Below are 12,050 nucleotides of genomic sequence, written 5' to 3' on the forward strand. Positions count from 1 at the left end.
CCCTTTGTAAGGGAAAATCACTCCGACCCGTCTTTGAGAACAGCATGGACAAGATGTACAGGAACTTATACAAGAAAGCCTGTAGTTCTGTTTCTCATCCACAGGAAAGCTTCTGAGATCATCCACCATAAAATGTATGAGTGCGTCAATCTCTCAATGAAAGTTTCTGATGTAATCCGTATCCGTATTCCTTTCTTTAAAACAGGTGGTTTACTGAATAAAGTAAACTTGAATTCAGCTTATTCCTTCAGATGGCAAATTATCACAGACAAGCCTTTTTTTAATTACAGAAGAATATGCAAAGTTTCCAGTGACAAAACTCTGCAACACAATCACAGCTTCTAATCTGTATGACAAGGATATCCTACCATATGTATCTCCTATCACTGTCTACAGATTGAAGACTAGGTTCTCTCTAGAAATGCCTGAGCAATGGGGAAACAGGTGGGCAAGACAGGTAAAGGACAGCATGAAAGAGCCCCAAGTCACTGGCAAGCAAACGAAGTAAGCAAACCCAGGGCTTTCTGTGCCCCTAGTTAGTCCTGTAACACTGGCAGCTAAAGGAAGGGCATTATCTTCTTTGATGGAGTGACCCGGTCTGTTAGAACATAGGGAGATAGGAAGGAGAGCTCAGGTAGTAGCAAGCTCTCCTTCCTTTGGGAGTATTTCCATGCCACATGGAGGGCACAGTAGCCAAGGAGGGCCAACAGCAAACCACCAGGCAGTTGAGGACATTCTTCTTTGTTCCCAAGTGTCTTCTGGTTTGTTTGGAGGGGTAGTGGGATCTGGTCTTCATTCTGGCATCAAGGCAGCAAAACCTGCCATGTTTGTTTATATGGGAACAGCAGTATTGGAAATGGCCACAGGATTCAGAAGACAACTTCCAAGCTTATACTGGAAGCTACATTTCTTTGATTAAGGGGAGCTACACTCAGCACTTCCATGTCAGCACTGACCTAGTTTATCACCAGAAAGCCAAACACTGCCCCCTTGTGGGAAATATGTACATGACAGCACACATTCTTTCCAAACAATGCCATCGGCACCACTAATGCTGAGGACAGCACTGAGGAAACTCCTAGACAAAAAGCCTTCCTTCCACTGAGGAAAACCAGTTCACAGGGTCCTGCTGTGAGGAGCTTTAGGTATCTTCTGCCACCCTCACGATCTACTGCCAACATGGGCCTGCTAAAGCCATGCCAGTATTGTTGGCCCATTTCTTCCTAAAGGCCATCAGCAGTCATGTCCCAGGACTACCACAAAGGCCTCTCTCTTTTCCACTTTATGAAAAATTTCACAACTGTGCTCTAAGTGAGCCCTGTTTTGAAGAGAATACATATCTCCCATTTCTGAGTGTACCACGATCCTTTCCCTGTGCCCCCAGTTAGTCCTGTAATACTGGTGGCTAAGGAAGGGCATTATCTTCTTTGATTGAGAGACATGGTCTGTTAGAACACAGGGAGATGGGCAGTAGTGAGCACTCCTTCCTTTGGGACTATTTCCATGCCACAGGGAGGACAGAAGACGGGGAAAAGCAAGTTTTTTTTCAGGGGCTAACAACACCTGATGTCCTCCCTTAGTCTCTAAGCCACCCAGGAAAACTTAGGATTATCACAAACAGAAAAGAAAAAACGTATCCTGAAAACCAGAGGTATCCAAAGATGAGAGTCAGACAGTGATCGTGAAGGGACCTACCACAAAAAAGGAAGGAAGCTGAAGTACACGGAAACAACTTGGAGACTCACTGGACCCCCTGGGGTGTGTGAGTATATGGTGTTGCTTTTAGACCTTTTCCCTCTTGTTAGGCCACATGCTACAACAAGATTCTCAGCACAAGAAAAAGAAGAGCAGGACCATGGAGATGGGGAGCAGGAGAGCCAGAGAAAGTGCTGGATGACAAGGGAAGAAGTAGTTAAGCTACAGGATTACATACAAGAATAACTGTCAAGAATCACAAAGAGAATGAGAGGTAACACTTTCTTTATCTGTCGAAGGCGACCGAGGCTCAGAAGAGTTGCTTAGTATTTCGGTTGGCTCGGGCATCTGCGAGAAAGTTTTGACCTATGAGAAAAATGGGAGACGGAATCAGAAAACTGGATGCAGCTGTTCGTCTCCTTGAGGGTGACACTGCAGGCTCAGGTTTCTAAGCTCTTAAATAAATGACCAGGCTGTGGCCTTCATTCTGGAGACCCTGTGACATGAGCTGAAGTGCAGGTGGGAGTCCAACAAGGTGCTCACAACTTCCCTTTACTCAGTGCTCTGGACCCCACCTGCAGACCTCTCAAAAACTAAAAAGCAAAGGAGATAATTATGAGCATGACCAGAGACTCCTTGGTGGCTCGGGACAGCAGCTGCCTTAGGCAGAGGCCTCACTCTCACCTATAGCTTCATTACACTCTTGTCTCCCTTCTGCTTTCAACCTAGTTAGAACAGTTATTTTCCTATTTCTGCCCGGCATCTTTGGGTCTGAAGGTCAAGGAGAAAAAGAAAACTCAAGAACAACTTCTGAAAGCTGGGCATGGTGGTGCACAGCTGTAATTCTAGCACTTGTGAGGGAGAGGTAGGAAGTTTCAGAGTCCAGCTTGGGCTACACAGTAAGACTCTTGTCTCGATAAAATGGAACAGCTTCTTACCGTATTGTGCCAGCAAGGAGTGGGTTAAAGGCATATAACCAGTCATTCATGTCTTTGTCATTGAGAGCTTGCAAAAGGACCCCACGGTGCTTTGTGCATACTGCAAAGGTGTTAGGTACCTGGAAAGAAACAAAAGTAAAGAGAAGTGATGTAAAGAATGACTAACGGGACCATCTTTCCATAGTCACAGGGGGCACAGCACTTCATACTCAAAGTTCAAAAGTTCAAACAGCCCAGTATAAAGCAGGATCTGCACCATAGACCAGAGCTCCAAACTTGAACGAGAAGGGCACAGGTAACAATAAAAAGCCAAGACAGAGGTCTGACCTTCACCATGGCCTGCTGGTCCTCACTGTACTCCACCTGTGCTGTGGACAGGTTAATGATGCCACGCTCCACTGGGTCCTTGTCACTGTTATAGATGAAGACATAAGGGCGACGGACCACAACAAAATGTTTAGCCCAGTTGCTGGAAAGTGGCTCCTTGAAATGCAGATATCCCTTCTTAGATACCACTGAGCTAAAAGGGGAGTGCAAAGGAAGAGACATGAGTTTCTCCTAAAAGAACATGATCATGAACTTAGAACCATCAGCATAAGCTTCCCCCAGGCAAGCCCTCAGATGGAGCAAACAGGCAAATGATCTCTGGCCTAGATTCTTATTTGCCAAAATAACACAGCAAAAGAGCACAATGTTCCAACAACATGCTATACCAGGTGCAGATGCTTGATGAACACTGCAGGGGCAGAAACTCAGTTCTTTACCCTCCAAGTCAGTGTGCAGTAGCCACCCTCCAAGTCAGTGTCCTCTAGGCTATAACAGACTCGCACAAAAGAGCGCTAAGCAAATTCTTACAGATTTGTCTTTTGTATATGGCATCCCTGCTTGTTACAGTACTCACCCGGGTCTAATTTCTTCAATATCTGGAACAAGATTGAGAAATTCATTTTTTCCTGCTCGGGCCAAATAGGGTGTCTCCACAGTTGGGACGATCTGAAACTGTTCAAATTCTTGGCAGGGACTAGAGGCCCGAGAGTTGGCTTCTGGAGTCCTTAGAGAGGTCAAGGAGAAAGGGATAACAAGCATTTTAGTAAGGTCAAGGCATCTTGTGGACACCACCTCAGGACACAATGCCTCGCTCTGAGCACCAGAGGTAAACTTTAGCTTTAGATTTCAGCTAAGAAGACAAGCTGATGTCAAAATTCTGAATTCCACCTAATGTTTCCTTACGAAAACCAGAGTCACAGTCTCTCCTCCTACTCTGGGAACATCATCTGAATACATACTCTATTCCCTTATTCGTCTCATGGCCAAATTTGAGGCAGTGGCTCTCAGAGTATGGTCCCTGACCAATAGCAGCAGCTTTCTCTGGGAAAGTATCAGAGATTCAAACCGTAACTCAGACTTCCACAGTCAGAAACACACGAAAGGTCTTGGGCACTGTACTTTAACAAGCCTCCAGGGGTTTGTACAAGTCCAACATCTTAGGGAATGGCAGAGAAAGCAAACAATGAGAAAGACCTAGGTTCCCAAGATGACAGGAGCAGGGGAGTACCACTGACCCGGAGCAGTCCTGAGGACTTACTACGTGAGGAAGGCAGGCCTGTGTTGTTAGGGAATCTCTGTAAAAGATATTTTATCTTTTTTATTCTAAATGGGGCTACAGGGAGACTGTCTCAAAAAATGACCAAAAAAATTTTTTCCCATACTTTAGTACTTCAAATGTGTATGCGTGTGTGTACCTGTGTGTATGTCTGTTTTTGTATATAAAAGGGCAGGTGGAGGTCAGAGGTCAATGTTGGATGTCTTTTTTTTTTTTTTTTTTTTTTTTTTTTTTTTTTTGTCTTTTTGTCTTGTTGAGACAGGGTCTCCCTGTAGCCCCAGCTGACCTGGAACTCCTATGTAGCTGCCCTTGACCTCACAGAGATCCTTCTGCCTCTGCCTCCTCAGTGCTGGGTTTAAAGTCATGCTCCACCATGCTCGGCTCCATGTTAAAAGTCTTGCTCTATCACTCTCCACTTCAGTGCTGCCTGTATGGCATAGACCTGGGGCCATCCACTGGAGCATGGACAGCCTACCAGTGGCCATGCCCCAAAGAAAAATGATTCTCTCCCAATAGCCATTAGCTGCCAATAGCTCCTTAGCTAGGGATGGGGAGTCTCCTGAACAACTTCCATCTAGGCTGGAATTCTGGTTGGCTTGATCTTGTGCAGGTCTTACACAAGGGACCATAGCTTCTGTGAGTTCACAAATGTGCTTTCCCTGAGCTTTGAGCATGGGGCTCTACTTATTTTTGAGAAAGGGTCTCTCACTGAATCTAGAGCTCAGAAATTTAGCTAGACTAGCTGGCTGGCAAGCCCCCAGGATCCTCTGTCTCTACCTCCTGAGTGTTGGGACTACAGGTATGTTCTGCTGCAAATGGCTTTTTAGTGGTGTTGGAGGTCTGAACTCAGATCCTCAAGCTTGCACAGCAAGCACTTGATCCACTGAGCCATCTCCCCAGAACTCCATGTTTTATATTTCTTGAATTGGGATGTATTTTATATTTAATTGATAGGATGTTTAATTATTTTTTTCTTTCTTAGTTGCACATACGACAATCTCATGCCATTAATGACATCCTGAATTTAAAAAGATAAGGCTCCTACACAGTTCTGAGTGGCCTGCAGTGGATGGTGATGGCTTGATGAAAAACAGAACTACAGGCAGGATGACATTCCTTGTTTCATAGACCTGCTTTGCTCCATGAAGTCTGGGCACTTACTTCTGGTCCGCAGAGTTGCTCCTTGAGTCTACCAGAGAAGGGCAGGTGGAGGAGGGAGTGAGGGTAGCACTGCTGAAACTGGACACAGAGGGATCCCGTCCAATTGGAGAGATATCAGACAACTAGAAACAAGGACATCACCAATGAGATTCAGGAGCAAGGTACCACTGGGATAGGGAGCTTTGATAACCAGTGCTGATATAAAGCTGATTTAAAAGGTCAGTAAAGAAAAAAAAAAACCCTTCATATACAATCATTACTGTTACTAGGCAAAATAAAGAAGAAAACAAGTCTACAAATATTTTATGGGTTGAATATCACGTTAGGAATCAAGACATTTATAAAAGAGGAGCTGAACCAGTAAGTCAGTAGTAGAATGCACCAGGTCCTGGGTTTCATCTCCAGAGTGTGGGAGAGAGAAATGGGAGAGGGAGGCAAAGTTTTTATATTGCTAATGCTCTTTGAAATGAAATAGCCTTATTCCAAAAAGCACCAAGCACCTACAACATGCATGTATCGTTCTAAGGACATGGCAGAGGTAGGTCCTGCTCTTCTGGAGTGTGTATTATTTACTCTGTTCTCCTGGAGTGCATGCTATTCAGTGAAGGAGGTAGAAAATAAAAGACTTTCTAAAAGTGCCAGATAGTAACAAGTGCTATAACAAAAACAAAAGCAAAAAACACAGTGGGGGATTAAAAAGTTTCAGGGAGCTTGCAAGGCCTGGTGGCCCACATCTTTGATCCCAGAACTCGGGAGGCAGAGGGAGGCATAGCTCTGTGAGTTTAAGACCAGCCTGGCCTACATAGCAAGTTCTAGGCAAGCTGAGGTTATATGGAGACCCTGTCTCAAAAAGACACACACACAAACACACACAAAGTTTCTAGGAGCTTGCTATGAATGTTTTAGGAGGTCCACTCTAAGAAGGGAATCTTGGGGCAAAAAAAATGGAAGAGATAAGGACCAAGTATGGGGCTATGCAGAAGAAGGTCTGACAAGTGTGCAAGACCCAGGCAGAAGCGAGCTGGGAGGGTGGAAGGGAAAGCTAAAAGGTTAAACTGGTTAAGACAGTAAAGACACAGAAGCATTCTGAAGTATTACTCTTTGCTGAAGGCACTGAGCGTGACGCACCAAGAACCTTACAACGTTTTTGTGTCCTGTCATACAAAAACTATCACTTTCTTACAAAACATTTTCTTCTAAGAGACTCAGGGAAAAGCTAAAATATTTCCTATGTGATAGTGATCCTAAGCACCATAGAGGGAGACTACTGTTTTTAGAAATAAGTGTTCTGGCCAGTGTGGTGGCACATGCCTTTAAGTCACAGCACTTGGGAGGCAGAGGCAGGTGGATCTCTGAGTTCAAGGTCAGCCTGGTCTACATGGTGAGTTCCAGGCCAAGGGAGACCCTGTCTCAAAAGGACCAAAAATACATAAATTAATTAAAAAAGAAGAAGAAGTAAATGTTCTGACTAGAAAATCAGAAAAGAAACAAGAGCAGAATGCAGTGTACCTTCAAACACAATGCTACGCCCATCTCATATCACCTAAAGGAGCATAGGGTGGAGACAGGAAATCTGGGCTGCTATGAAGAAACTAATCATCACTGCAATGGTAAAAATAATAGCCTCACAGCTGTGTGTGGTGGCGCATGCCTGTAGTCCCAGCACTTGGGAGGCAGAGGCAGGTGGATCTCTGTGAGTTCAAGGCCAGCCTGATCTACATAGTGAGTTCCAGGCCAACTGGGACTACAGGGAGATCCTGCTTCAAAAAAAGACAAAAAAATAAAATAAAATAATAGCCTCACATGCTCACCTTACAGTCACTGATGCTGCCATGAACCTGGTTGAATTCTCTGTTGAAAGTGTGGGTGAGAAGCTGCAGGCACTAGGAAAAAAAATGGAGTGAGTTAGTTAAAGTTGAACATAAAACTTCAATGGCTAAATGAAGCCCTGGATATAAGGCAGAGGGGGAAGTAACATGCTTGAAGTCCAAGTTGGAGCTCAGATACTGCCCTCTAGAAAGAACTAAAAGTATGTTGAGGAAAGCCAGCAATATGTCTAATAAAGACAATTAAAAAAAGAGTATTTAGGGGGCTGGAGAGATGGCTCAGCAGTTAGGAACACTGGTTGTTTTTGCAGAAGACCTGGGTTCAAATCCCAACACCTACATGGCAGCAAAGAACTGTCCATAACTCCAGTTCCAGGGGATCCAACACCCTCTTCTAACCTCTGAGGCATTGCATGACACAGGTGCACTCACATACATGCAGGCTATACATGCATACACATAAAATAAAAATAATAATAAAAAAAAGGATTTAAAGAGCCATTCTTAAGACTACCAAAGCAAAGCAACGCAAACATCTTAGAAGTGCTCAGGAATGAAACATCACCTGGTATGGTGATATAAGCCTCTAATTCCAGCACTTGGGAGACAGAGCTGGGAGGGCTGCTGCACATTCAAGGCTAGTCTGATCTATACAAGAAGCTCAAGGTAACCAATGCAACGCAGCAAGACTGTCTCAAAAACCCAAAAGAATGGACATTCCCTTTAAGTCTCAATTCCCTCTGGCAATAGAAGGCATTTACAGGGGTTGGGAATATAGCTCAGTGGTAGAGTGCTTCCCTAGCATGCATGAGGCCCTAGGTTCAATTTCCAACACTGAAAAAAAAAGCATGGATACTTCTGTTTGGATATATTTTCCTAAACAAATGAGAAGAATACTTGACTACTAAAATAAGATGAACGAAAACCCCTCTCAATTTTCTGTTTCCTTTGTAGCTTGCTATGTACCAACTATATACCTGGGAGTCATCCTCAACAACCTTCTGCTTCCCTCTCAGAACTCCCTCTCTCTTTATCCTCTTTAAAAAGGCTTCATCATCATCTTTTTTTTTTTTTTTTTTAATGTGTATGAGTGTATTGACTGTGTGTATGTGAGTGCACCCGTGTCGTGCAATGCAAGATGGTTTCAGATTCCCCTGGAACTGGAGTTAAGGACAGTTCTTTTTTTTTTTTTTTGTCTTTTTGAGACAGGCTCTCCCTGTAGCTCCAGCTGTCCTGGAACTTACCTATGTAGACCAGGCCGGCCTTGAACTCAGAGAGATCCACCTGCCTCTGCCTCCCGAGTGCTGGGATTAAAGGCGTGCACCACCACGCCCGGCAATACAGCCTTTTTTAAGTTGTAAAAAAAATTATTTTTATTTTATGTGTATAAGTGTTTTGCCTGCAGGTATCTAAGTGCATCCATGTCATGCAATGCCTATAGAGTCAGAAGTGGGCATTAGATCCTCTGTAACTGGAGTTATAGCCAGTCATAAGCTGCCATGTGGGTTTTGGGAACCAAACCCAGGTCCTCTGCAAGAGCAGCCAGTGCTCTTAAACACTGAGCCATCTTTCTAGCTCTCCCCTCCTCAATTTTTTTTTTTTGTCTTTTTGAGATAGAGTCTCCCTGTACTGGCTACCTATTAACAAGTGCTTGTGTGGTCAGTCCGTAAGCTCCCTTCTATGAGACACGTACCACTGCAATATACTTGTTACCCATGGTCTTAAAGGCAAGGATTCAGTCTTATTACTTCTACATTCACAGGGTTAGTACCAGTGGCCCGCAGAGAAAACTGCTGAAAATGAAGGAATTGAGAGGCTATCTCAGAGCCTAGCAAGAAGGAAGGGATTCCCACCTTGGTAGCCAGTTCTTTCTCTCGGTCCACCAGGCTTTCGATGTCTGTTGAGTCATAGCCACTGCTCTCACTAGGTGTGATGGCACTTTCAAATGTGGTGGTTGAGATCTGAGAGGAGATGCTGGTGGAGGTACTGAGGGTCCCACTGCTGAGGCTGGGGGACAAGGAATCGCTCAGGGATTTGGGTATGCTGTCACCAAGTCTTTCCCTCAAGAGGAGGAAGTGGCGCGTTTTCTCCACCTGAGAATACCAACATCATGGCTCATTAAGACTTTACTATGCAGTTATGCTATGGTCGTGGAGAGAGGGTGAATAGGACTAAACCAGTCCTCACAGTCCTTTAGTTGGCCCGGGCTGCCACTATACCTCGTGCAGCAGCTCCAGCTTCTCTAGCTCCCACTGGTGCTCTAGGATAAGGCTGTCTCCCCGGGGTCTCCAGCCTGCCAAGTTCTCTTCTCCCCGCACATATGCCACCGAGGTATCCAAGACTTTTCTCCTCCGCCTCTGCATGCCTGACACAAAAGGGAACATTGTTTTTTCCTCAGAGGGAAAAAAAAATCCAGTTCCAATTTTAGGTCAAAACAAATTACTAATTCTCTCTATTTATTTATTTATTCATCAACATTTTTTTGAGACAGAATCTCGCTATATAGCCCTGGCTGGCCTGGAACTTGCTATGTAGACCAGACAGGCTGGCCTGGAATTCTGAGAGATCTGCCCACTTCTGCCTCCCAAGTGCTGGGATCAAAGGCCATGTCCACTATGCCCAGCAAATTACAAATTCTACATGGAAAACTAAGTTTAGTTTCAAAATCCAGGAGATTTTGTTTATTAATAAAATATTCATGCCAGGCATGGTAGCACATCCCTTTAATCCCAGCATTCAGGTCACAGAGGCAGGCAGAGTTCTATGAGTTCAAGGTTAGCCTGCTCTACACAGTGAGTTCCAGGCTAGTCAGAGTTACACAGTGAGAAATTGTCAAAAAAACAAAAAACAAAACAATCAAGTCATTCTTCTAAAGCAACTCTCCAAACTTTTTTTTTCCCTTTTGAGATGCTGGGCTCAGACCCAGGGTCTGAACATGCTAGGTAAACAGTATGCATGAAGCACATCCTCAGCCATGAACATGAGTTTCTGATAATTTCCCAGGTGAAACTGATATTATTGGTCAGTAATGCTATGCTGCACAATTATTTTTATGTTAAGGTAGTTAGGTAAGTAGTTATAAAGTTTTCTAGGGGCTGGAGAGATGACTCAGCAGTTAAAAGCACTGACTACTCTTGCAGAGGACCCGGGTTTGAGTCCCAGCAGACACATGGCAGCTATGAATCAATGCATGACACAGGTGCACTCACATACATGCAAGGCAATACACTCATACATATAAAATAAAAATAATAAAGTATTTTTAAAAAGTTTTCTAAATAGCTGGGCATGGTGACTCAGATCTGTAACCCCAGCACTTGGAAGGCTGAGGCAAGAGGAATGCAATAAGGTATAGGCCTGCATGAAATACTGTCTCAAAAAAAAAAGCTTTCTAAGCCAGAGTTATTTTAAATTCCTTAAAAAACTTTATAATATGTTATAGTCTGGCAATATTTCTCTTTGTAGCCCTAGCTGGCCTGGAACTCACTATGTAGACCAGGCTGGCCTCCATCTAACAAAGATCCACCTGCCTCTGCCTCCTGAGTGCTGGAATTAAAGGCGTGCATCACCACGCCCAGCTGACAAAATTTTTAAAATCACATTATACATGATAAATCAAACAACATATCACCATCACCACAAAATTGGTTTGTAAAATACACATGGTTTCTAAAAGTCTCTATGTACTCGACATAATTAACTCTCCACTTTTTTGGTACTATTTTTGAAGCACATGATGTGGTAAGAGCTTACCTGGACTACCAGTATCTGCCATTTTGCATAAGCTCAGTTCATAAATTCCAGTAACTCGATTGCTATTTGAAAATAAAGCAGAACAACTGCTAAATTTCTTGTAGCCAAAAAAATAGGAAAATCCTAATTTTTGTCTACTTAAATAATTGTCTATTCTGTAGGGGTTGCAATTCCACACTCAAATACAAACATTTCTTTTTTCTTTTCTTTTTTTTTTTTAAATTTTTTTGAGACTGCCTCTCGGTGAAGCCCGATATTCCGTGGAATCCAATTGTCACCCAGCTCTATCCTGTTCTTACATCATCCCCCCTGCCTCTGCCTCCCAAATGCTGGGATTAAAGGCGTGCGCCACCACGTCCAGCCTTCTTTTTTCATTTTTATTGACTGGTTTTATGTGTGTGTGGACATCAAAGGACAACTTGTGGGAATCATTTCTCTCCTTCCACCATGCAGGTTCTGGGGATCGAACTCAGGTTGTCAGGCTTGTTAACAGGTGCCTTTACCTCCTGAGCCATCTTGCCAGCCCTAGTTAGACATTTCTTATTTCTTATAAGTCACTTTTCCCTATTCTGAACATGAGTAGCTGCTTTTAAAGAGGAGCTTGTTTTCATCTTTGTCTTTTGACCACTGCTATTTTAACGGGATGGTTAAGATTGGATGATAAACTAGAAAATTTACAACATAAATGAGAAAACTAAAAATTTATTTTCTTGTCATAAGAAATGAGATGACAGAAAAAAGCCTGACTAGACTGAAATGATCAACAAATTCTGGAGATTGTGACTAGGAAGGGGTATTCAATCTTTCATTGTATTACAGTAATCATAATACTTATTTTATTCATTAAGCTGGTGGTGATGTTCAAGTATTCATGTCATATAGTCTCAAAATATATATTGGTATGCTTTAAATACAAATCTTAAAAAGAGGAAAATTACAATGGTAATCTGTTAGAAATATGATTAATAGTGATAATCCTTGCAAAATTGCTTTGGAGGTGTTTACAATATAACATTCTTCTTTCCTTCATTAACTCAGCAGTCACCAACATGTTACTAAATGCCAGCATGCAAG

At 43.3% G+C, this 12,050-nt stretch overlaps 1 protein-coding gene across 8 annotated transcripts in view; it reads right to left on the reverse strand.

Moving 5' to 3' along the window:
• Positions 1–1,963: 1,963 nt before the first annotated feature.
• Kif1b (kinesin family member 1B) overlaps positions 1,964–12,050 on the reverse strand; it is a 163,197-nt gene continuing 153,110 nt past the window's right edge. For 6 of the 8 annotated variants that reach the window (XM_008831788.3, XM_008831797.3, XM_029562850.1 and 3 more), the window contains 9 exons: positions 10,977–11,038; positions 9,443–9,588; positions 9,077–9,316; positions 7,209–7,280; positions 5,398–5,519; positions 3,535–3,684; positions 2,961–3,153; positions 2,634–2,752; positions 1,964–2,061 (listed from right to left, as the gene is read on the reverse strand). In XM_008831788.3, the coding sequence (XP_008830010.1) occupies positions 2,019–2,061; positions 2,634–2,752; positions 2,961–3,153; positions 3,535–3,684; positions 5,398–5,519; positions 7,209–7,280; positions 9,077–9,316; positions 9,443–9,588; positions 10,977–11,038 (1,147 nt within the window). In that variant the 3' untranslated portion in view covers positions 1,964–2,018. The remainder of the gene's footprint in view (positions 2,062–2,633; positions 2,753–2,960; positions 3,154–3,534; positions 3,685–5,397; positions 5,520–7,208; positions 7,281–9,076; positions 9,317–9,442; positions 9,589–10,976; positions 11,039–12,050) is intronic. The other 2 variants (XM_029562857.1, XM_029562845.1) reach the window with 1 other exon arrangement.

Source organism: Nannospalax galili, unplaced genomic scaffold, assembly GCF_000622305.1.
Source record: "Nannospalax galili isolate Female #2095 unplaced genomic scaffold, S.galili_v1.0 scaffold870, whole genome shotgun sequence".
Classification (NCBI taxonomy): Eukaryota; Metazoa; Chordata; class Mammalia; order Rodentia; family Spalacidae; genus Nannospalax; species Nannospalax galili.